General features: G+C 45.7%; 1 protein-coding gene across 1 annotated transcript in view; it reads left to right on the forward strand.

The window, feature by feature from the left end:
• Positions 1-24,295, forward strand: part of LOC124292508 (sterol carrier protein 2-like) — a 40,640-nt gene that overhangs the window by 6,343 nt on the left and 10,002 nt on the right. Inside the window, exons 4-12 of the mRNA XM_046729626.1 lie at positions 219-283; positions 1,480-1,543; positions 2,209-2,273; positions 2,839-2,965; positions 3,419-3,482; positions 17,690-17,776; positions 19,149-19,299; positions 19,719-19,770; positions 20,957-21,052. Of these exons, the coding sequence (XP_046585582.1) occupies positions 219-283; positions 1,480-1,543; positions 2,209-2,273; positions 2,839-2,965; positions 3,419-3,482; positions 17,690-17,776; positions 19,149-19,299; positions 19,719-19,770; positions 20,957-21,052 (771 nt within the window). The remainder of the gene's footprint in view (positions 1-218; positions 284-1,479; positions 1,544-2,208; positions 2,274-2,838; positions 2,966-3,418; positions 3,483-17,689; positions 17,777-19,148; positions 19,300-19,718; positions 19,771-20,956; positions 21,053-24,295) is intronic.

The following is a 24,295-nucleotide window of genomic DNA, read 5'->3' on the forward strand; positions in this document are numbered from 1 at the left end:
CACATTTTGTTAGATTACAAAGTTTTAGGGCTGCAATGAATCCACTGTGAGGCAAATATGATACATATCACGAATATTGAATAACCAATACGAAGATTGGTTTAAGAAATACAATAACAAGTCAATAGTTGAAATATTATTCAATATAATTCTCAGGGTTTGATGTTTGTATGGTATTTGATCTCTTTAAGTAACATGCCTGCTGTATTCGTTTGCAGGTGACTCAACATGTGGGCAGAGGGCAGTGTACCAACTGGGCATGACTGGTATTCCAGTGTACAATGTGAGTACTCACAGTTGAGAAATACTCTTACTACAAACTCTCACATAGTTTTGCAGAGGTCCTTAAGATAAGCCAGTGTGATCCAGGCAAATCACATTACATATTGGATTCAGTATCACATGACAGCTGCTTCATGGCCCTAGTTGAGTACTGTGATGACAGGGTTTCTAGTTGCTGGTTGATTATAGCTTTGGAAACGATTGACCTGAACACCTTCCACTAGAACCAATGGTCATCTTCCAGAAGTAGTGAAGGAAGAGGAGTGGATCCAGAGGGTTTAACATGTTTGAATTCCTCTGACACCACTGACCCACCAAACCTGTGACTCTGCATATTTCTGCATAATGTGTATTTCTGTTAAGGCACATGTATTTCTGAAGGAAAACCAAGTTTTTGGATAGTCAACTTCTTTATTGCAATGGGTGCGACGTTTCGGTGTAAGTACTAACACCTTTATCAAGCACGCCCTTTGATAAATATTCAATAAACAATGAATTAACTAACTGAATTAACATCAGACATCTTGCCGACGACAGCCTATATACGAGGCAAATTTGTACATACTTTGCTGTTTCGTTACCAAAATTGACCGTTCGGATACGGAAACCGAACATTCGGATATACGAGGTAAATTGTAATTAGAAAATTTCATTTTTTTGTGAAGAATGTTTGGAAACCGAGGTATTCAGATATCTGAAGTTCAGATATATGAGGTCTGACTGTATTATAAATATTTCATTCTTCTTTAGTGACAGGGGACACTGCCATATTAGTGGCAAACACTTGTCTTTCATATCATTTAAGAATGTGTGTCTGTGTCTAATAGTGTCCATTTGTGTTTATCTCTGTACAGGGTTTTATGTGATGTGGAAATATTCGTCCAATACGAAAATATGTATAGAATGGACACAGAAATTTATATATATTGTGTCCCCTGGGGTGTGCAATAATATTCACTGTTCAAGAAATAGAAAGTTGATGTCATTAAAGTGATCAATAAACCTTACAGTACAGTCTGCTACATCATTACCTTACAGGGCCCTCAGATTTTATGTAAGGACCCTTGAAATTAGTATGGGCCCCAAATTGTGTTAGTCAAGGTAAAACCCTGCTGTGTATGGTATGTGTATGTTTTATGTATGAATGAATGTGTATCCATGATATAACCAGGTTTTTCTCTGTCTGGTGAACTACAGGTGAACAACAACTGCTCCACAGGCTCCACTGCGATCTTCATGGCCAAGCAGTTTATTGAAGGAGGTAATATCACTTCTAGTTATTGTCTTACAGTCTTTGTTCCTGATCAACACTCTGAAGGGAGGACCATCTCCGTGGTGTAGTGGTTAGAGCGTCCGCCTGGAAAGCGGAAGGTCACAGGTTCGATCCTCAGCCGCGTCATACCAAAGACGTTAAAATATGGTACTTGTTGATCCATGCCTGGCACTCGGCACTAATGGGTACAACAAGGACTGGCCAGCTCGGAGTCAGTATAATGTTTCTGAGTGGGGTATTTATGCTTGGCAGTATGGTATCTCAGTGAGCTAGCACTATAAAACCAGCTTAAGTCTGGGTGAGTACAAGCCACACATACACACACATGAATGTTGTCATATGAGCAAAATATTCTTAACTATGACCTTACCTCACCTCTTAGGGTAGGTGCAACTTGAGGTATAATGTATATATAGTGAACCATCTGAGAGAGCGATAGCTAGGTGTGTTGATTTACCTATCAAAGATCTTACACATGGGATACATCAAGTTCATCTGAGAAATAGTGATGGAGAATCTGCTTAGCTGCTTAAGCTCTACACCAAGTTCCTGTGCTCACTGTTTGCTGGTATATTTGACTTAACTACATCACCACACACGAAGCCCTACTGAAGGAAGGACAGAGGACTGGAAGTAAAATTGTCTCTTTGCAGGTCTTGCTGATTGTGTTCTTGCTCTGGGCTTTGAGAAGATGGAGAGGGGATCTCTGAAAAACAAAGTAATGTCATTTGTCTATATCTCTCTGTATCTCAAAAACAAAGAATAGTAACTTTTCTTATCTACAAAACAAATTGTTGCCACTTTTCTGTGAATCTGAAACAGAGTATTGTCACTCGTCTGTACATTCTAAACAAAGTACAGTGACATCTCTGTAGCTCTCAAACAAAGCAGTTTCTTCTCAGTATCTCTAAATTTGAACTGTCACTATCCTCACTATTATTTTAACTTAAACTTTTCCAACAATTTCACACATTTGTGGGGAGGCAGTTATATCCAAACGAAATTAAATACAATGATTGGTAGGATCCTATTTAGGTGAACTATGAACAATGATATTGTTGGCTGATTTTACTAGTACTCTATCACTCACCATTAGACCTATGTAAATCTATAAGATTGATAATGCTGCATTTGGAATATAGTATGGTCCCTCTGGCAATGATGTCAACATTTGTGAATGGATAAGATCATCTATGTCTGTCTTTATAATATGCAGTGATAAATAGTGGAATGGATGCCTTTCTTCAACCTCACAAGTAGTCCTACATCGTTTTGTGTTGCAGTATTCAGATCGCACCAACCCAATTGACAAGCATGTGGAGGTTATGATGAACACATTCGGCCTTGAGGCAAGTCCGGTCTCTGCTCAAATGTTTGGAAATGCTGGCCGAGAACATATGCAGAAATATGGTAGGAGAATAAAGTAACATGAGACATGAAAGTGGATATGATTCACACTATGTCATATCGTTTGTACGGCATACAGAGTAACTATATTCATTTTCAAGTTGCTGACCAGAATACCATAAGATGATTTGGTTTTAACTAATTTGTACATGATATTTGAAAGATATGTATTTTCCTCTATCCTGATTCATACTATTTGCTTCTCTCTCCCTTGTCCCGAAATACAGTGGAAACATGCATGGTGGTGGGGTGCGTTTGGGTGAGATGTTTTATACTGTTCTTGGGGAAGATAACACAAAATGTTTCCACTGTATCTCAGGTTGAGGGTGAGAGAAGCAAATAGTATGAGTCAGTATAAGTATAAAATGATATTTTTATCTTAAAAATACATGTTTATGTTGGTGTACTAGAGGTTCTTGTTTCTTTACTGATCTGGAATATTGATATTTGTTACAGGAACAAAACCAGAACATTTTGCAAAGATTGCATACAAGAACCACAAACATTCCACAAATAATCCGTAAGTAAATGATACTGACATCACATTCATGAATATATTATTTTTCCTTATCCTGACTCATGCTTATTTGCTTGTCTTCTTCTTCTTTGTGAACTTAGTGGAACACTTGTATCTCCTTATTGAAGCTCCCTTCAATAAAAACGTGCGTAAAATCACTAATCACTACTCACCAAGAGTTGTCCCTCCTTCCGTTTACGCGGGAAACTGGCGCCACTGTTTCACACATGCTTCACTCTCTCCTTCTTCGCCCAGTGAGCAGGTTGTGAGAGCGCCTGTCTCCTTACGGCACTATATCCTTTGATTATTTAGTTAGTTACCTCTAGTAATTCCTTATAGAGGTTTTGCTAGTATCCTTCATTAATATGGTTTGATAATTATTCGTATTTCTTACTGTTTATTCGCGGGTTATTCTGTGATTGTTCAGTAGTCTGCGTTCATGAAAATCTGTTCCATATGCAAGTTACGTTTCTCTGCTGCTGACCCGCACCTAATATGCCCTAGTTGCACTGTACCATGTTCTTTCAGCTCACGTTGCAGTGTCTGCAAACCCTTATCAACTTGTGCATTTAATAAACATATTCTTGGTGTTTTGAGACGTGCTGCTGATAGGTCGCTTAAGATTGTCCCAGTCATGGAGAACTCGGCTGAGTCCCTCACCGGTCTACTGCTGTCGGACGACCCCCTACCGTCTGGTGTTCAGCTAGAGTTTCCCTCGGAGGAGAGGCGTGGGACGCAGTCCGCCACCTCCAAGAAGAGACCTGCATCTCAAGACATCCCATCGTCGCAGCCCAAGACTAGGAAGTCGTCTACCACCCAGCGTAAACTGCGCACCCCTAGGGCAGCGTCCAACACCAAGGAGAAGTCACAGCCTGCTAGAACTTTCTCGGCCGAGATCGTTCCCGTCGCAGAACAGGGCCTTTATGATGATCAGCCGATTATCATCCCGGACATTCATCACAATAAACGACCGTTCTCAGCTACAGTGACGTCAGCGCAGATCCATGGTCAACCCGATGTATCAACGCTGACAACAGATGATCGTCCCATAGGGCCCATCGCCACCACCGCAGATAGGGCAGCATTGGTACCACCGCAGACCTTCCCGGGCGACTTCATGCAGCAGTTCTCCCAGCAAATCATGGAAATGATGGAGCAACGCTACAGCCTGGAAAAGAGACAGTCTGCACAAGGTCCGACCCTTCGCTAAGGCTCCAACGTAGACAACACATCTGAGGCACCTGCCACCAGCCAGACGTCTACCAACATCACGAGGACCTTCGCGAAGGACATCACAACTTCAACGGACCAGCCTCCGCAAAGATCGACACAGTCAACCCCTGTGGAGGACCCAGATGATCAGCGTTCGCGAAGACTTTCGCGAAGGGCTACACAATCTTCACCTACTACGGACTCAGATGATCAACGGTCACAGAAGCGTTAACGGAGGAGGAATCGTTCATCCCCGGAATATGACTCGGACCAGCCTTTGCGAAGGCCAAGCCGTCACTCCCCAAGTGCGGACTCAGATGAAGCTTAGCGAAGGCCTTCGCGAAGGACATCAACTACAGTATACAAGACATCTTCGTCCCATAGATTGTCAAGGGACTCACCAGGGCCTTCGCGAACCTACAGGTCTCCCTACAGGCACAGTTCGTCAGGCCACTCACCACGTCGTTCCCCTCGCCGATCTCCTCGCAGATCCCCACACAGGTCTTCGCGAAGGTCTCCACGTAGGCATCCACACAGGTCACCACGACGTTCGCCCTACAAGTCTCCGCGCAGGTTTCCACGTAGATCGCCACGGTCACATAGGACTCCACCTAGTTCACCATCGGAGGAATATCAACATCCCATTCTCAGCGCTCCGGTTACAGAAGATGATGGTGGCATAATTTTCTCAGACTCTGATATACGCTACTGGATGGCTAACGGGTTGGACTTGGCTTCTCCATCTAAAGACGATAATCCGGCGCACACCTATCTTATGAGAGATGACGACGTTGACACGCTCACTCTACCTCCGATCGATCCCATCGCAACGGTTTCACAGAACTTGGACACAGCTTTCAAGACAGCTACTAAAGCCCAAGTGCCACACTTACCACAGTTCAACGCCAGGAAGTTCTCCACACATAATATGGACTCCTTCCTTAAAGCTCAGGATATTGACGACAACTTTAAAGTAATTAACGATGCCAAGGCCAAGTCTTACAAGATTGAGGACCGCAAGCTGACTCAAGTAGAATCTATGACCAGAAGAATGTTCTTCGGCCTCAACAGATCTCGCACAGTCAACGAAACGCTCATCGCTAAGTTTCAAGACTCCACGGCGGAAGAAGACAGAATGATATACTCAGCCCTTCTCATGCAGAAGAAGGACCAACAGTTCTTGACTAATCACCTTTCATCCATCGCCGCAGCGTTAACTTTAGCTCGTCGTCAAGGTCTCCTCGCCTCCTGCAGTTGGAGTAAACAATTTACAGCGCCTCTATACACAGCCCCGTGGTCAACTCCTTCCATCTTCGATGGAGAAATCGACAGAGTTGCCAAGGAAGTCACTAAAGATTCCAGGGAAGTCTTAATGATTAAGTCCATGGACACTCTGGCCAACGTCATCAAGCATACAACTCAACGGTACTCGGGAAGATCCAAGTTTCCGGGATTACAGAGGGCACCTGACAAGAAAGTGACCAGCTTCAGAGGCGGGAAGGACTCTTTTCGTCGCCCATTCGGCAACTACAGGGGAGGATCCGGGCGAGGCAGGGCACCCAGAGGTCCCCGGAATTATCGACGATGAAAGACGGGTTCGGAACGACTGGTGTCTTGCACCCCCAGCCGTTCCTGTACAACCTTCACAAGTGGGTGGACGTCTACAACGCCACTGGGAAAACTGGGGAATACTACAAGATCCTTACGTATCCAACATCCTAAGACACGGATATCGCATCCAACTACAGGCCGAACCACCGTTGACAGTCAACCCACACAAGTTCGACTGCTACATACAACAGATAGAGAAGTTACGAGAGGCTGTCTCATCTCTTCTAACCAAGCAGGCCATAGAAATCGTGGATCAAGTCAACATATAACCAGGTTTCTACTCCCCAGTTTTCCTAGTGCCAAAGAAAAATTCCAAGGAAAAGTTCCGACTCATCTACAATATGAGCAAGTTCAACAGGGATTATTTAAGCAGACCTCCCAAGTTCCGCATGATACATCTATTTCAACTAATCCGTCTCGTCCGTCTGATGGACTACATGGCAAGCATAGATCTACAGGATGCCTACCTGCATATCCCGATACATCCCGACTCGAGAAAATACCTCAGATTTACACTAGACGGTCTACATTACCAATGGAGGGTCCTGCCATTTGGAATATCATCGGCCCCCTGGTTGTTTACAAGAGTAACAAAACCCGTAGTTATATATCTACATCATCGAGGGCTACGCAATGCATTCTACCTCGACGACGGGATTCAAGTAGATCAAGATCCAGACCATCTCAAACTACAACTGAATTTCACCATCAAGCTACTCACTCAGCTAGGTTGGTTAGTGAATCTACTCAAGTCGGACCTACAACCTACGCAGGACCTACAATTTCTAGGCATCAGATTTCTCACGACGCAGAATCGTGTCATCGTACCAGAGGACCGATGGCTCAAGATTCAACAGACCATCCCTCAAGCCTTACTCTCTCCGTGTTCACTACGACAGTGGCAGAGTCTGTTGGGTCTCCTCACAGACTTGACAGCCAGAGGCAGACTACAGCTACGCCCATTACAGATCCTCATCAATACTCATCTCGACGACCTACAACCCTTCGGTCTACCGAATCACCTCAGACCTCATCTACTATGGTGGACCTGGAGGTCGAATGTTTGCGAAGGCACCTATTTAGCAGAGCCGGAATTCAAGACCCATCTATACGTAGACGCGTCACTCCAAGGTTGGGGAGCACATCTCGACAACCATGTGGCATCCGGAATATGGAGTCAGGAATAGAAATGTCTACATATCAACATGTTGGAGATGAAAGCAGCCATCAACGCCATACTCCATTGGAGCACCATTCTACAGAATGCGCATCTCATGGTACACGCAGACAACTCAACAGTGGCGTTTTATATAAACAAGCAAGGCTCAACAAGATCATTGAACCTACTACATCTCTGCTTTCAACTGTTCGACCTAATAGACGATCTGAACATCCATGTAAAGCATGTCACATTCCAGGAGCCAAGAATGTCCTAGCAGACGCACTATCCCGTCCAGCTCTACCATCGCCGACAGAGTGGATGCTCCATCCAGAGATATTCACACAGATCATAAAGAAAATAGGAGCTCCGTTAATAGACCTATTCGCCACACGCTTCAACAATCAGTTAACAACATTCGTCTCTCCAGTCCCAGATCCACGAGCGTGGGCAAGGGACGCTCTCAGCATATCCTTGGAAGGCCTAAACGCGTACGCGTTTCCTCCGCCAGCGCTACTACCAAAGATATTACAGAAAATCAGTCAGACAAAGAGCCTCCAACTGATTTTGGTCGCTCCTTACTGGCCAGCGAGAACGTGGTTTCCCATTCTCATAAAAGAACTCGGACCACCAAATCTGCAACTACCACAGCGATCGAATCTACTAATACATCCTCACACAAAACAAGCGCACAGTTACCCAGAGGCATTCCAACTTCACGTGTGGACTGTATTAAGGCATGTTTAAACAAGAGAGGTTACTCAGCCAGAGCGGCGAAAGCAGTCACGCTTGCTTTACGCAATTCGACACGCAACTTGTACGACGACAAATGGCGCAGTTTTGAGACTTACGCTGCTACAAAAGGATTTACAGCTAGAAATGCTAAACATCCTCAAGTGGCAGACTATCTTTGTCACCTACGACAAACCAAACATCTGAAAGGTTCTACACTCTCAACATACCTAGCAGCGTTGAGTTCAGTGATAACTATGAGGACGGGTGCAAAATTAACAAAGGTACCAGAGTTACTGGCCTTGCTACGCTCTTATAAATTGGAGGATCAGAAACAGAGATTTCACGCTCCGGCATGGGACCTCAACATTGTTCTCAAACATCTCACTAGTGACGTTTACGAACCACTGGAAACGACATCAATCAAATTTCTGACACGGAAAACACTTTTCCTGTTAGCCCTAGCAACAGCAGCCAGGATGTCGGAAATTCATGCTCTAGATTTGGAGAGAAGAAGATTTGATGAAAATCAAAACATAGTGCACATGGGACTACAATGGGATTTCATCGCCAAAAATCAACTGCCAGGTCAACCGGACAGACAATTCCACGTCCCTGCACTATCCTCCATACTCGGACCACACGATACGCTTGACCTATCCTTGTGTCCAGTGAGAGCACTAAGAATTTATCTACGACGATCCAGATTGATGAGACGAAAATTCAAACGACTGTTCGTTCCGATATCAACAGCGACACAGACGAAAGTCTCCCATACTACAATATCAATCTGGATAAGAACTGTCATACTACGAGCCTACAAGGCTGCAGGACTCGATCCTCCAAGAGCCTCTAACCCTCACGAAATTAGAGCACTGGCATCAACACTCGCTCTGCATGGGAATTGCTTGCTGAATACGATCATGGAGGGCTGTTTCTGGAAATCGGACATGGTGTTTGCTAACCACTACCTGAGAGATATCGCCACCGAGGACGTCTCAGGCATTCACCTTTTCGGCCCTCTGGTTGTCGCACAGCAGTTGACAGTTCCCCACAGAAGGTGAGATGTTGTCTCGCCGTGTTTCTCATGACTGATCAATCCTACACTCTACAGAGTTTTGCTTCAGTATCTATGCACGTTTCAGAACTAGCATAAAGTGTTAAACCCAGTACTTGCAGTTACTAGTACTATGGGTCGATTTTCCATTTTGGAATCATTCTATCCACATTTAAATGTTAACCAATATAGGACCAAAAGTTAACTATTGTGGTCACCCAATTAAGTGGCAGCTGAAAGAACTCGTTTGTGTACAGCAGCAGAAATTAGCATAATTACAGTGCCATTATGAAGTTCCCGTAGGGGGGTTTATTTTGACGTAAATTCACTAATTAAAATCCTAAGTGCCTTTTTTTCCCACCTCCTGATTCCGTCGGATTCTACAAGCAAATAAGCATGAGTCAGGATAAGGAAAAATATGCAATTTTTTGAATAAAATTGATATTTTATACTTATCCTGACTCATGAGGTAAGCCCTCCCAACCTCCCCACAAGACACTTTGGATTTCCCTGTAAGTTCAAGTGTCGGGCTCGTATTCAGGAGAGAGTGAAGCATGTGGGAAACAGTGGCGCCAGTTTCCCGCGTAAACGGAAGGAGGGACAACTCTTGGTGAGTATTGATTAGTGATTTTACGCACGTTTTTATTGAAGGGAGCTTCAATAAGGAGATACAAGTGTTCCACTAAGTTCACAAAGAAGAAGAAGACAAGCAAATAAGCATGAGTCAGGATAAGTATAAAATATCAATTTTATTCAAAAAATTACATTTTTACTTATCCCATCTCAAATATAGTATTATGCCTTATCTGTTTTCAAACACTAGTGGAAACTATTGAGGATTTACCAATTTAACTTGAATTCCAGTGCCAGAATCCACACCAGATCTGCGTGTTTGCCTCTACACTGGGTCTTCACATTAATTTCTTTGTCTTGAATATCAAGAAGTGATGGCAGTCTGAGACTGTCTTTGCTGGCTGCGACCATTGTGTCCGTTCATTTGGATGTTGCTGTCCATTACCAGTTCGTGGTAGTGGGGTAGCCTAGTGGTTAAAGCAATCGCTCGTCATGCCAAAGACCCAGGTTCAATTCCCCACATGGGTACAATGTGTGAAACCCATTTCTGGTGTCCCCCGCGATGATATTGCTGGAATATTGCTAAAAGCAGCGTAAAACCATACTCACTAACTCACTCACTCACTCACTCACATTATAAGTTCCCTGAATGTTCCACCTGTACATTGAAGTCTTGATTGTAAGTGCTGCTTTAATATCTACAAGGTTATTCTCAGGAGAGGATTATGAGAAGCATTTGATTAGGGGTGCCTATTAAGGTTACACCATTTACTGGATGGAGATAGATTTGTGTTAAGCACATGAGAGGTCTAAGTGGTCACCATCAGCTGTTATTGGATGAATCAACTGTCCTGTGAGACAAGATAGTAAAATTATTACAATTTTATGTAGAATTTAATAGTTGGTACTTATTAGGGGTGACTATTGATGGGGAAACAACTTTTGCGATAGCGATAGTCTATTGCAACATAGCATTGCGATAGCGACAGTCTATTGCGACCAACTATTGCAATAATTTTTTTCTCCTTGAATTGTCTCATCTGAAGTCATTTCCCAAGTGAATGTATAGTTTATATGAAATAATAATAACTGACAAGAAACTTGAAACCCAGATCAAGTAAACAGTTAAAACAATAAATCAATGTAGCTGCAAGTCTGCAATGGCGGATAACTCCTGTACTTCCTGTATTTTTTGCTGTGCATTTATCAACAGAAGTCAATTACTAAACTATCGATAGTCACCCATACTATCGATGCATCGATATTCTTCTTCATAGAGATCGTCCTTGGGGTACATATTATGCATTTTCCAAGCTGAAAATGTCCTGTGAGAGTTGTATCAATGTTTTTTGAATAAAAGATTGTACAATAAATAATTTTTTATTTATTATACGGCCCCCACCTCGTGGAGTTACCTCCCGTTGCGCATGCGCACCAACTGGGTAAGCACCTAGGCCCGTATCATCATTCCTTCTGCTGTCACTCACATGTGAAGACGTGTTCGATGTGTAGAGCAGCTGTATTATCCAAAAGAAATTGAAAGAGATATGTCTGAGACACCACCTGTATGTATGGTCTTTATTTTATGTCCTTGAAAGGAACAGTAAAGCTTCGCGGTCGGTTGTTTCATAATTGTGACTTTGTATTAATTAATTTACGCTATCTTTCCCGTGGTTTACGCACATCTTGCTCTGCCATGGCGGGAAGTTATGCGTGCCAAGTGGTTGTAATATTGCGTATTGAACCAACTATTTCTTCCCGTGGTAGCCTTCACGTATTTTTCAATGTTTTATACGTGTCTATTAGCTGCTGGTCCGCTGTTAGCTACATGCTTGCGTGTTTGCTTTCAGGCGTTTTCCTCCTGTTCGCTCTGTGCACAGAGCATTCCCAGGGCTGACCGCCATGACAAATGTATTGTCTGTCTGGAAAAAACGGACCATATCTCAGAAACCTGTGAAATATGTATGGGGTTTTCCCCCCGGGCCCAGAAGAGAAGGGCGGCGGATTTTCTCTTTTATAGAGAAATGCGGGAGGCGGGAGGGGAACTGACCCAGGTCCCCCCGTCCAAAGCCAAAAAGCCTCGTAGGCAAGGCAAAAAGTCACGCAGCCAGTCGCCTTCTCACGCTTCCTAGTAGCGGTTTTGACATGTCGTTAATTACGCAGATGTTCCAGCAGCACGCAGACTCGATGAGGTCCCTCGTTCATGAGATGGTTGGAGGACTCCGGCAGGAGTTCCTCGCCCACTCTGAGCGTGGGGCGGAGAGTCTGGGGGTGGGATCGCCGAGCCCGGCTCGATCACTCGGCCTTGAGGCGTCTGTAGATCCATTGCCTCTGGCTTCAGGTCCGGACGCCTCGGCTGCCCCGGAGGGGGAGGCTTCGCTCCCAGTCCCCCTCTCGGAGTTGGCGCAGGGTCCGTTGAGGATTCCTGGGGTTCCGGTCCCTGTGCCGTCCCGCCCCATGAGAGCGGAGGCACCAGTTCTGCCTGGTCTGCCTCCAGCGTCTCGGGACCGGGGTCTGTGCGAGATGGCAGGTGCCGACGCGGGGCGCTCTGTCTGCTCCTCCCTCTCTTCTGTGCCTGGTGCTAGGCAGCCCACCGGGTCGGGGTTCGGGTCCTCTTCGCGAGGAGACCCAGCCTCGGACTCGGGCTCGGGCGCCGAGTCCATGGATACTGGGGAGGTAGAGGAGCAGGAGGGTGCCTTCGTTTTTCGTCGTCTTTGCGGGAGGTCCGGCAACGCATTGCCGAGTACCTACCCCAGGCCGCGGTGCCTGCCAGCCGTACAGACTCGTCTGAGTTCCGCCTGCCAGGCGAGGCGTTTGCCCCTCGGCAGCCTACGCAGACGCTGCTCCGTATTCTACCATCTTTGGTTCAGGACGTGGTTGATCCCCTCTTGTCTGGGTCTCGCCTCCGTTTCGACTTGCCTGAGCTTGTCCGGAGGTACCAGCTGGGGGAAGATTCCCTGTTCGCTGTTCCAGTGGTGGATGAGTGCGTGTTTACTTCGGTCGCCTTGTGGGGAGGCTCGGCTTCCTCCGGAGCAGCTCCGGCTGCTCGGCAAGGGCGGTTCACACCACCGTTTGCCCTCGCGGGCGCCCCCCTGCAGCATGCATACCGGACCTACGAGGAGGTCTACCGGAACGCCATGCAGCAGGTGCGGGTCGTGGTCCATGAGGCCTACCTCTCCTCGATACAGAGGTCGGCCCTGGAGGCGGAGGGGCATGCTGGAGACGTTTCTCCGCATGTCGTGCTACTCCGTCAGTTATCCGAAGTTCAGGCACACCTCGCGCGCGACTCCTTGCGGTCAGCTGCGTCGACAGTGATGTGCGTAGTCATGGGGATGCGCAAGCTGTGGCTGTCGACGTCTCGGTACTCGGCAGCTACACAGCAGACCTTGCTGGCCCTTCCCTACCGTCTGGGAGCGACGTTTCCTGGGGCCCAGCAGGTCATACGGGAGGCTGCCGCTGCAGCTACCTCCTTCAAGGACTCTAAGGCCTTGTTGGAGCACCCGCGGGCTTCTCGCCCCCGCGCTCCCGTTCCACCTTCCTCCGCCGGGGTGCAGCCTACACCCGAGTCCGCTGGCTGGCTTCAGCCGCTTGGCAGGGGTAGGCGGAGGAACAGGTCCGCCAAGGGTAAGGGCAAAGAGCAGTCCTCTTCGACTAGCTCCCAGCCTTTTCGCGTGTGCGGGAGGTCTGCCCCGACCTCCCGTTAACCCAGCAGGCTGTAGACCCAGCCGTGTGTCACTCCCAGTCAGCTCCGCTACTCGGGACCACACACGCGCTCTTACCCCACATCCCAGTGGGAGGCCGCCTCTCTCTATTCCTGCCGGAGTAGGAGAAGGCTACAAACAACACTTGGGTGCTGTCCACCATAAGTGTAGGCCATTTACCACTGTGGAAGCGAGGTCCGCCCGACTTCACCGGCATACGCCGCACTCCGGTGCCGTCATGTCAGGCAAGGGCGGACATATTGCGCGACGAAGTTCAGGCTCTGCTGGACAAGTCCGCAATCGAGCGCATTCCACCGGGAGAGGAACAGGCGGGATTTTACTCCACGTACTTCCTCGTCCCGAAGAAAGACGGCGGGTTCCGTCCCATTTTCAACCTCATGGGGTTGAATCGCATGCTAGAAGTACCATCCTTCAAGATGGAGACACTGCGCTCGGTGATCTCCTCTGTTCAGCCCGGGCGATTGGCTCACGCCAATCGACCTCAAGGATGCGTGATTCTGCATGTGCCCATACATCCATCGCTCAAGCAGTACCTTCGGTTCTCTTACGACGGGATGTGTTACCAATTCAGGGTGCTCCCCTTTGGCATATCGACTGCCCCAAGGGTGTTCACCAAGCTCATGTTAGTCCCGGCTACCCTCGCTCGCTCGCAAGGAAGGCGTTGTTACCCTTACCTCGACGACTGGTTGCTCGGCGCACTAACACAGCCAGCGAGCCTAGATGCTACTCACACAGTGATAGCCATTCTAGTTCGACTAGGGTGGAACATCAACCTCAAGAAATCTGACCTGGTACCCACCCAGGACTTGGTTTTTCTCGAGGCGAGGTTCCAAACACACAAGGATCTAGTTTCCTTGTCGCCCGACCGGGTCACCAGAGTACGGGAGATGGTGTCTTTGTTCCTCTCCCAGCCCCAGGCACCACCATGGCGGCAACGATCTCTGTAGTGTGGCGGGCGCGGTTGAGGATGCGCCCTATACAGCAAGCTTTGGCGAGTCTGTGGGCTCACTCGGAGGACCTGGAGCAGAGTCTCACAGTCCCCGGGTGGTTGACACCTCACCTTCAGTGGTGGACCAATGTCGGGAATCTCACCAGGGGATCCCCTTGGAAATCCCGACGCCAGCTCTTACAGTTCAGACCGATGCGTCCCTCACGGGCTGGGGGGGTGTTCTGGGCAGTCTGTCGGTGTCCGGACTCTGGTCCGAAGCCGAAGCCCACCTTCACATCAACGTGTTGGAACTGAGAGCTGTGCGGTTGGTTTTCGAGCGCTTCCGAGAGCATGTCCAGGGCCAGGTGGTTCGTCTTCAGTTGGACAACCAGACGGCCATGTCGTACATCCTGAAGCAAGGCGGCACGGTGTCCCGAGCGCTCCTCCGGGGAGACATGGGACTTTCTCCTCTGGTGCGACCAGTCAGCGGTTGTCAGGTACTCCCTGTTTATCTCCCCGGGCTGGAGAACGCGGCGAAAGCAGACACTCTCTCGCGGATCCTGGCCCCGCGACGCAGTGGATGCTCGACAAGCAGATATTCAGAGTTATCTCCCAGTTGTACCGGTCGCTCCAGGTGGATCTGTTTGCGTCCGGGCGGGATGAATCAGACACCCGTGTTCTGCTCTCGAATACCGGACCGAAGGCGCTTGGCCGACGCCTTCCTGCTGGATTGACGGGCAAAGTGCTCTGGGCGTTCCCGCCGTTACCACTCATTCCCCGCGGTCCTTTCACAGCTGTCCACCCAGCCAGCTCGGCTGCTTGTGCTACTGGCACCGCTTTGGCCGCCACAGAGCTGGTTTCCGGTAATTCTCAGGTTTCTGGCTCAGCCTCCTGTTCTATTACCTTTACGACCGGACATTCTCACTCAGAACAGAGCGTCCCACCCCAATCCAAGGATTCAATGGGTGGCTTGGCCTCTGTCAGGTCTAGCCTTGAGGCACGCGGAATTCCTGCAGCAGTTGCAGACACAATTCTGGCTTCGAGGCGGGATTCGACAAACGTTCAGTATGAGGATAGGTGGTCCCGCTATGCGTGCTGGTGTTCAGATAGGGGATTGCAGATCCCTTTTCTGCGGATTTAGTCCGAGTTTTGGAGTTTTTGCAAGCTCGTTTGGAAGAAGGCCTGGCGGCTTCGACCATTCACGGCTGCTCCACCGCTATTTCCACTTTTCACACCCCTGTCGATGGTGCTCTTCTGGGGGAGCACCCTCTCGTACAGCGCTTTCTCGCTGGCGCGGAACGGGTTCGACCTGCTGTCAGGCGAACCAGCCCACCTTGGGATTTGTCAATTGTGCTCGATTGGCCTTCCAGTCCAACTTTCTCACACCAGTTGTTAACTTGGAAGGCTGTTTTTCTGGTGGCGGTAACATCTGGGCGTAGGGTCGGCGATTTACATGCTATGTCGTCCGACCCGGCGCTGACTGTGTTTCACACTAATCGTGTCAGTATTCACCTCCCGGATACGTACCGCCCGAAGGTCGATCACGCTTTCCATGTGACAGCTCCTATCGAACTTCCCACTCTTACCCAGCCTTCCACATCGGGGACCTCTGCAACGAGCACTCACCCGTTGGATGTCCGTAAGACCCTCAAAGTCTATATCAAACGAACGCAGGGAATCCGTACGGGTACCCAGCTGTTCTGTTGTTACGGTGGCGGGAAGGCTGGTGTGCCGGCGAGCAAGCAGACTTTGTCTCACTGGCTAGTTTCGTGTATTTGTGCCGCTTATCAGGCTAAGGGCAAGCCTCCCCCTGAGGGGTTGAAGGCTCACTCGGTCAGGGCAGTAGCCGCATCAAAAGCTTTTGCATCGGCACTCCCCATTGAAGAGATCTGCTCTGCCGCTATTTGGAGCCGGCCTAGCACGTTTATTCATCATTATCAGCTCGATACACATTCCCGTAATCGTGCGAGCTTTGGCCGTTCTGTTCTCTCCAGTGGACAGTGTCCTGCCACCCTGACCGAGTGAGTCTTGGTTCATTGGTTTTTGTTGACGCTGCTGGTCAATACTGAGTTTTATTGACATGTCCGCTAATGGGAGCTAAATAACCTCATTTCGATCCTCTACGGAGTATTTAGGTCGGTTGTGAGCGTTTTGACATTCCCCCCTACGGTGCTCACTAATCGACACAAGGTGGGTGGGGCTTTGTTTACATTTCGCACCATGTGCGACTTGCTATGCGAACCTCTGAGGTCGTCTTTAAGTACAATCCTCCCTGTCAGTTCTCCTCCCACAATGCCTCTCGCGGAAGCGAAAACTGGGACATGTGACAGGTGAGTGTTATGGCGTCTGTTACATTATTCAATTGACGATAGCTATTTGTATGTGCTTGGACAGAATTCCCTCCTCCCTGGCCTCCGGTCTTTGGGAGTCTGTGTTTATGCATAATATGTACCCCAAGGACGATCTCTATGAAGAAGAATTAACCAAACCTGAAGAGGTTTTCAATTCTTCGAAGAGAGTCGTCCTTGGGGTAGGGCCTCCCGCCTCCCCGCAATTCTGTTCACTGATTTATTCAGCAGAAGGAATGATGATACGGGCCTAGGTGCTTACCCAGTTGGTGCGCATGCGTAACGGGAGGTAACTCCACGAGGTAGGGGCCGTATAATAAATAAAAAAGTTTATTTATTGTACAATCTTTTTATTCAAAAAACATTGATACAACTGTCACAGGACATTTTCAGCTTGGAAAATGCAATAATATGTACCCCAAGGACGACTCTCTTCGAAGAATTGAAAACCTCTTCAGGTTTGGTTAAGTTTTTCATTTCTACCACTGGTTAATTTACTGTGGGGAGACTCATCAATTGCAATCCATCGATAGTTTGATGCATCGTTACAGCCCTAATAATTTTCTTCACAAGTACGGTGAGTCCCACTCAAGATCGACTCATCTGGATTGTAGTCCAGAATCAAAAGATAGAATGAAGGCTTGGGATTTACATCTTGGATGGGTTGCTTTTCACTTTTTACAGAAATGAGACAAAATTTTGTTTAAGACACAGGGAAGTATTAGATATCAAATTTGATGTAAAATTACAGACATTGGTGAAATGAGTCTGTCAAATGTTTTCATGCTGTGTGTAATTTGTCAGGCTATATGTTGGTAGCCTACCATGTCTTGTTCGGAGCTTGGAGGATAAGAGTTTGTGTTTGCAGATACTCACAGTTCCAAACTGAGTACTCTCTGGAACAGATCATGTCTTCACCCAAGATACATGACCCTCTCACCAAGCTACAGTGTTGGTAAGTGTCGAGTAATGTTGAGTGTTGTGCTGGAGCAAGCTGTAATGTTGAGTGTTGTGCTGTACAGAGCTGTACTGTTGAGTGTTGTGCTGTGTGAGAGAGCTGTACTGTTGAGTGTTGTGCTGTACAGAGCTGTACTGTTGAGTGTTGTACTGTTGAGTGTTGTGCTGTACAGAGCTGTAATGTTGAGTGTTGTGCTGTACAGAGCTGTACTGTTGAGTGTTGTGCTGTACAGAGCTGTAATGTTGAGTGTTGTGCTGTAGAGCTGTACTGTTGAGTGTTGTGCTGTACAGAGCTGTAATGTTGAGTGTTGTGCTGTATTGTTGAGTGTTGTGCTGTACAGAGCTGTACTGTTGAGTGTTGTGCTGTACAGAGCTGTACTGTTGAGTGTTGTGCTGTACAGAGCTGTAATGTTGAGTGTTGTGCTTAGAGCTGTACTGTTGAGTGTTGTGCTGTACAGAGCTGTAATGTTGGAGTGCTGTGTTGTGCTGTACAGGCTGTAGGCTGTTGTTGAGCTGTTGTACTGTTGAGCTGTACTGTAGTGTTGAGCTGTACTGTTGAGTGTTGTGCTGTGTGCTGTAGCTGTACTGTTGAGTGTTGTGCTGTAGAGCTGTACTGTTGAGTGTTGTGCTGTAGAGCTGTAATGTTGAGTTTTGTTCTGTAGAGCTGTACTGTTGAGTGTTGTGCTAGAGCTGTACTGTTGAGTGTTGTGCTGTACAGAGCTGTAACTGTTGAGTGTTGTGCTGTACAGAGCTGTAATGTTGGGTGTTGTGCTGTAGAGCTGTACTGTTGAGTGTTGTGCTGTAGATGACTGTACTGCTGTACTGTTGAGTGTTGAGCTGTGCTGTACTGTTGAGTGTTGTGCTGTACAGAGCTGTACTGTTGAGTGTTGTGCTGTAGAGAGCTGTACTGTTGAGTGTTGCTGTACAGAGCTGTACTGTTGAGTGTTGTGCTGTACAGAGCTGTACTGTTGAGTGTTGTGGTTTAGAGCTGTACTGTTGAGTGTTGTGCTGTACAGAGCTGTACTGTTGAGTGTTGTGCTGTACAGAGCTGTACTGTTGAGTGTTGTGCTGTAGAGCTGTACTGTTGAGTGTTGTGCTGTACAGAGCTGTACTGTTGAGTGTTGTGCTGTACAGAGCTGTACTGTACTGTTGAGTGTTGTGGCTGTAGAGCTGTACTGTGAGTGTTGTGCTGTGCTGTAGCTGTAATGTTGAGTGTTGTGCTGTACCGAGCTGTACTGTTGAGTGTTGTGCTGTAGAGCTGTAATGTTGAGTGTTGTGCTGTAGAGCTGTAATGTTGGGTGTTGTGCTGTAGAGCTGTACTGTTGAGTGTTTTCCTGTACAGAGCTGTAATGTTGGGTGTTGTGTTGTAGTCCCACATCCGACGGGTCAGGTGCTGCAGTGTTGGCCAGTGAGGAGTTCGTGAGGAACAACAACCTGCAGGAACAGGCTGTGGAGATACTTGCTATGGAGATGGCCACAGACCTACCCTCAGCCTTCAATGAAAACAGTTGTATGAAGATGGTAAGACACAGCTTGGTTGGATGCACTAGCAAATCAGCTCATGGAAAGTCACCTGTGAAGATGCATGTACAGTTGAGGACTGGGAAAACATTGTACCCTTTGATGTACAATTCATAACCAAAATCTATTGCATGGTACCTGATTCATCTTGTAAAAGAATCTATTACAAAAGTAAAAGGGATTTCTGCCAACAGATTGTCTTGCAGTGTTTAGGGGATTTCACTGCTCAGCAGATCTAAGTGTTTTATTTAGTCTCATTTGTATATAGTTTAATGTCCCCAGTAGCATGACACATGAAATATGGGAATGTTGGACACATCCAGGTTAATTGAAGGTGTATTAACAAAGCTGCCTTTGTGTGGAGGTGTATGTCCTATTCAGTTGTTTAAGACAGTTCAGTCTATCAAATCATATTTCAGGTGGGGTTTGATATGACCAAAAAGGCTGCTGATGAAGTATTCCAAAAAGCAGGTTTGTATTCTAGTTATATAGTATGATTTCATTTTGTACCACTGAATAATCATGTTAAAGGGGCACTGATTCAGAGCTATCCATGTGTCATGCCCCCAATCTAATTACGTCATCTAGCTGTCAGGTGGTTAGTCCCTGCTCCCTCGACTGTGGCGGACACGGGGACTGGGAAGCTGTCCATCAGATGCTGTTATTTGAAAATATGCCCAGTAGTTCTTGTCTGATTATAATAAAGTATCCCAGTAGTGTAGACTTTTTCAGATTTCAGGTTTCTATGTCTGATTAAATTTGATCCTATTTCTGTGTTTTTACCTCAATATTTAATCATGTCATATAACAATGTGATAGCTATGGACCTATGATATTAATAACACGCATTTGATTTATTTGAATCCGTAAAGTAAATCAACCATTGCTAGGAAAATCTAAAATTTAAGTAGGTATATTCATCTTTAACTTTAGTACATGTATTTCTTATACAGCAATGAAGTTCCATTCGTATCCTCAAAACAGCGTCGACACCTAAGTTTTGTTAGGAATTTAATACTACTCCTTTGCTGTCACCCATGTTTGGTGGTATAAACCTACACATGTTATTTGTCATCATTCACTTGATGGTCTGTTAATGAATTTTATGATTAGTGGTAACACCACTCAGATTACTCGACAAAGGTTCCCATTTAGCATTTATCGTGTTTGGAGTAAATACTCAACATTGCAAATTAAGGTCTGAGGTGGCAAATGTATTACTTGTAAAATGTGCATGGAAGTGCAGCAAGAGGAATTATCATCTGAGTTGAAGAAACAAACATTGATCAACGGATTAACCGATAACATGTTGAAAGATTAATTACTTTTATCTTGCACAGTGGATTGTCGAAAGGTAGTGTTTATGTATGTAGATTTACTAACATATACTGAATACACCCACATTCTGTGATAAAGTGCCTTTGTAAAAACGTCCTTCCTTCAAAGGATAAACCGACAATATGTTGATTGATTGCTCATTGTTGGCAGACATCATGTAAATGGTTGTCAGGTGTGCTATCATGGGGGACCAATGAGACTATGATAAACCTGAAACAAAGTCCTTGTACGTTTTTCGTATAAGACTGTTAAAAGACACATGACATGGAGACGGTTTCTTACCTGTGAAGATGTTGATGTAGACGTTGGTGTGCTGCAGGTGTAAAGCGAGATGACGTGGATGTAGTGGAGCTTCATGACTGTTTCTCCTGCAATGAGCTCATCACATACGAAGCTCTTGGGCTCTGTGACAAAGGTAACAAGCAACTGTTTCATCACAATGATTATAGTGTTAGTTTATTATTGAAAAGTCCCAGCAGTTGAACACTTTTCATATTCATCTTTTAGCAGAATGACTCTGAAGGAGACTAATTCAGTGATTTTTAGAGTTGACAAGAGGTTAAAGCATAAAAGCACCCTCACATCAGTACAAAACCCTCACATTGCTAGGTACAAAGTACATTCCTCACATGGGTACAAAGTACATTCCTCACATGGGTACAAAGTACATTTCTCACATGAGTACAAAGTACATTCCTCAAATGGGTACACAATGCATTCCTCACATGGGTACAAAGTACATTCCTTACATGGGTACAAAGTACATTCCTCACATGTGTACAAAGTACATTCCTCACTTGGGTACATAATGCATTCCTCTCATGGGTACACAATGCATTCCTCTCATGGGTACACAATGCATTCCTCACATGGGTACAAAGTACATTCCTCACATGGGTACAAAGTACATTCCTCACTTGGGTACATAATGCATTCCTCTCATGGGTACAAAGTACATTCCTCACATCGTTACACAATGCATTCCTCTGCTGGGTACAACGTACATTCCTCACTTGGGTACACAATGCATTCCTCACATGGGTACACAATGCATTCCTCACATGGGTACACAATGCATTCCTCTGATGGGTACAAAGTACATTCCTCACTAGATACAAAGTACATTCCGCACTTGGGTACACAATGCATTCCTCACATGGGTACACAATGCATTCCTCACTTGGGTACACAATGCATTCCTCACATGGGTACACTGCATTCCTCACATGGATACAAAGTACATTCCTCACATGAGTACAAAGAACTTTTCTCACATGGGTACACAATGCATTCCTCAAATGGGTACAAAGTACATTCCTCACATCGTTAAACAATGCATTCCTCTCATGGGTACGACGTACATTCCTCACATGGGTACACAATGCATTCCTCACATGGGTACAAAGTACATTCCTCACATGGGTACACAATGCATTCCTCACTTGGGTACAAAGTACATTCCTCACATGGGTACACAATGCATTCCTCACTTGGGTACACAATGCATTCCTCACATGGGTACAAAGTACATTCCTCACATGGGTACAAAAGAAATTTTCTCACATGGGTACACAATGCATTCCTCAAATGGGTACAAAGTACATTCCTCACATGGGTACACAATGCATTCCTCACATGGGTACACAATGCATTCCTCTCATGGGTACACAATGCATTCCTCACATGGGTACAAAGTACATTCCTCACATGAGTACAAATAAATTTTCTCACATGGGTACACAATGCATTCCTCACATGGGTACACAATGCATTCCTCACATGGGTACAAAGTACATTCCTCACTAGGTACAAAGTACATTCCTCACATGGGTACACAATGCATTCCTCACATGGGTACAAAGTACATTCCTCACATGGGTACACAATGCATTCCTCACATGGGTACAAAGTACATTCCTCACATGGGTACAAAGTACATTCCCCACATGGGTACAAAGTACATTCCCCACATTGAATAGCCCCAGCCTATGCAAATGCATCGAATAAACATACACGCACAAAACCGAGTGCCATAAAAGGGCTACACAGCGTGCAAGTTTTTGATTACGACATATATATCTGTATATACTGAATTAGCCCAAGTGAACTCGGAGATTCAGAGCCAGTGGGGGTCTAGACTGGCTTAATTTTGGACTATTGCATTACAGGAGGGGTTAGGCTGAAAGTTTAGAGTATGAGACCGACTACTGGCATGTGTAAGGTCCCAGCGATACAGAGCGAATGTGGTTCTTACAAGGAGGGAAACGCATATAAAAAAACCTTATCTCCTAGTAATATTAGCGTTCGTATTTCGGAAAATATGTTTATAGATTTGGGCAAGTAGAAGATGTCCTTCATTTGAAACATGCTCTGCTGATCATAGCTAGTGACTTCATAATATCTTTTGGAACAATGCAGCTGACTTGGTAATGTTCATCTAGGTGAGGTATGTCAATATATTAGAGCTGACATTGTATTGTCCACGTTCATCAGCTTATGAAGATAGTGATTCATGTGAGCCAGTTCCATGATGCGAGAACTATTGTCGATTCATTCACTCTCTGCCTGAAGGACAACATAGTCATATGACATACTGAAATCGGGAAATGAATGACAGTTGGTCTTTTAGTATCCATCTAGATGAGGTCACCCACTACTGTCAGTATGTATAGACATTTCAAGGTTTTCTGCGCAAAATCTAATTCTAAAGCGTCTGTCAATGTATATACCACCTTCTGTGCGTGTATTGAATAGATGATAGTAATTAAATGCAACTTGTCAATTGGCTCTCTGAGGTACGACTTATGCAGAGACCAGTTGATATTGGCAACATACATTGTGTTGTCAATAATAGCGTTTGGAATGATCTACTATCCACGTCATGAGACTGACTGTGTATTTATTCATTAACCATTCTCACAGGTTCACAAATATGTTGGGTCAAAATTGATCTTCAGCAACCCATGTTGTAAGAGGGAACTAATGTGATCAGGTGGTCATTCTCACTCACTTGTTTGATGCATGCCATCGTATCCCACTTGGGAAGGTCGATGCTTGTAGTGTCATGACCATGTTATGTGTAACTCTTTTGTGTATATCATTACATATTACTAAAACTGAGGCCTGCATATTTTTTTTAATGTTACAGTAGAAGCAAGATGTTTATATGAATATTATCTAGGAATATCTTTGAGTTGTCCATAAAAGTAGGCACTTAATGTTTTGTATTTAAAGCAATACGTAATAGATCTTCATCAAATATTCCTCTGTGACAAAGTTGCAAATAAGTTAAGACTAAATCGTTTCCGTGGACCTTCACTAGATATCTGTGCATGTAAACGTCAATGTACAGGAAGGTGTAGCTGTAAGAGGTTGAACCTGTTGTGTACTTCAGATGTGGAAACATGTTCCCGTAGTCTTGACATTGTTGATACTGACTAACATATCAACTGGGAATACACTATGACTATCAAGAAAAAGAAATACAAATTGATATGAAGGAAATGCTGCTTGCGTTATGATGACATGACTGACTGATCATTCTTTGATGAGCAGAGACGGACATCTGTAATAATAGAATTATACGTTTGAGAGCTTCCTTTTATGTTGTGTGATTTTAATGATAGTGCAACAGTATCTTCGACATATTTGGTATGAT

Source organism: Haliotis rubra, unplaced genomic scaffold (genome assembly GCF_003918875.1).
Source record: "Haliotis rubra isolate DU_JTF1 unplaced genomic scaffold, ASM391887v1 Scf52, whole genome shotgun sequence".
Taxonomy (NCBI): Eukaryota; Metazoa; Mollusca; class Gastropoda; order Lepetellida; family Haliotidae; genus Haliotis; species Haliotis rubra.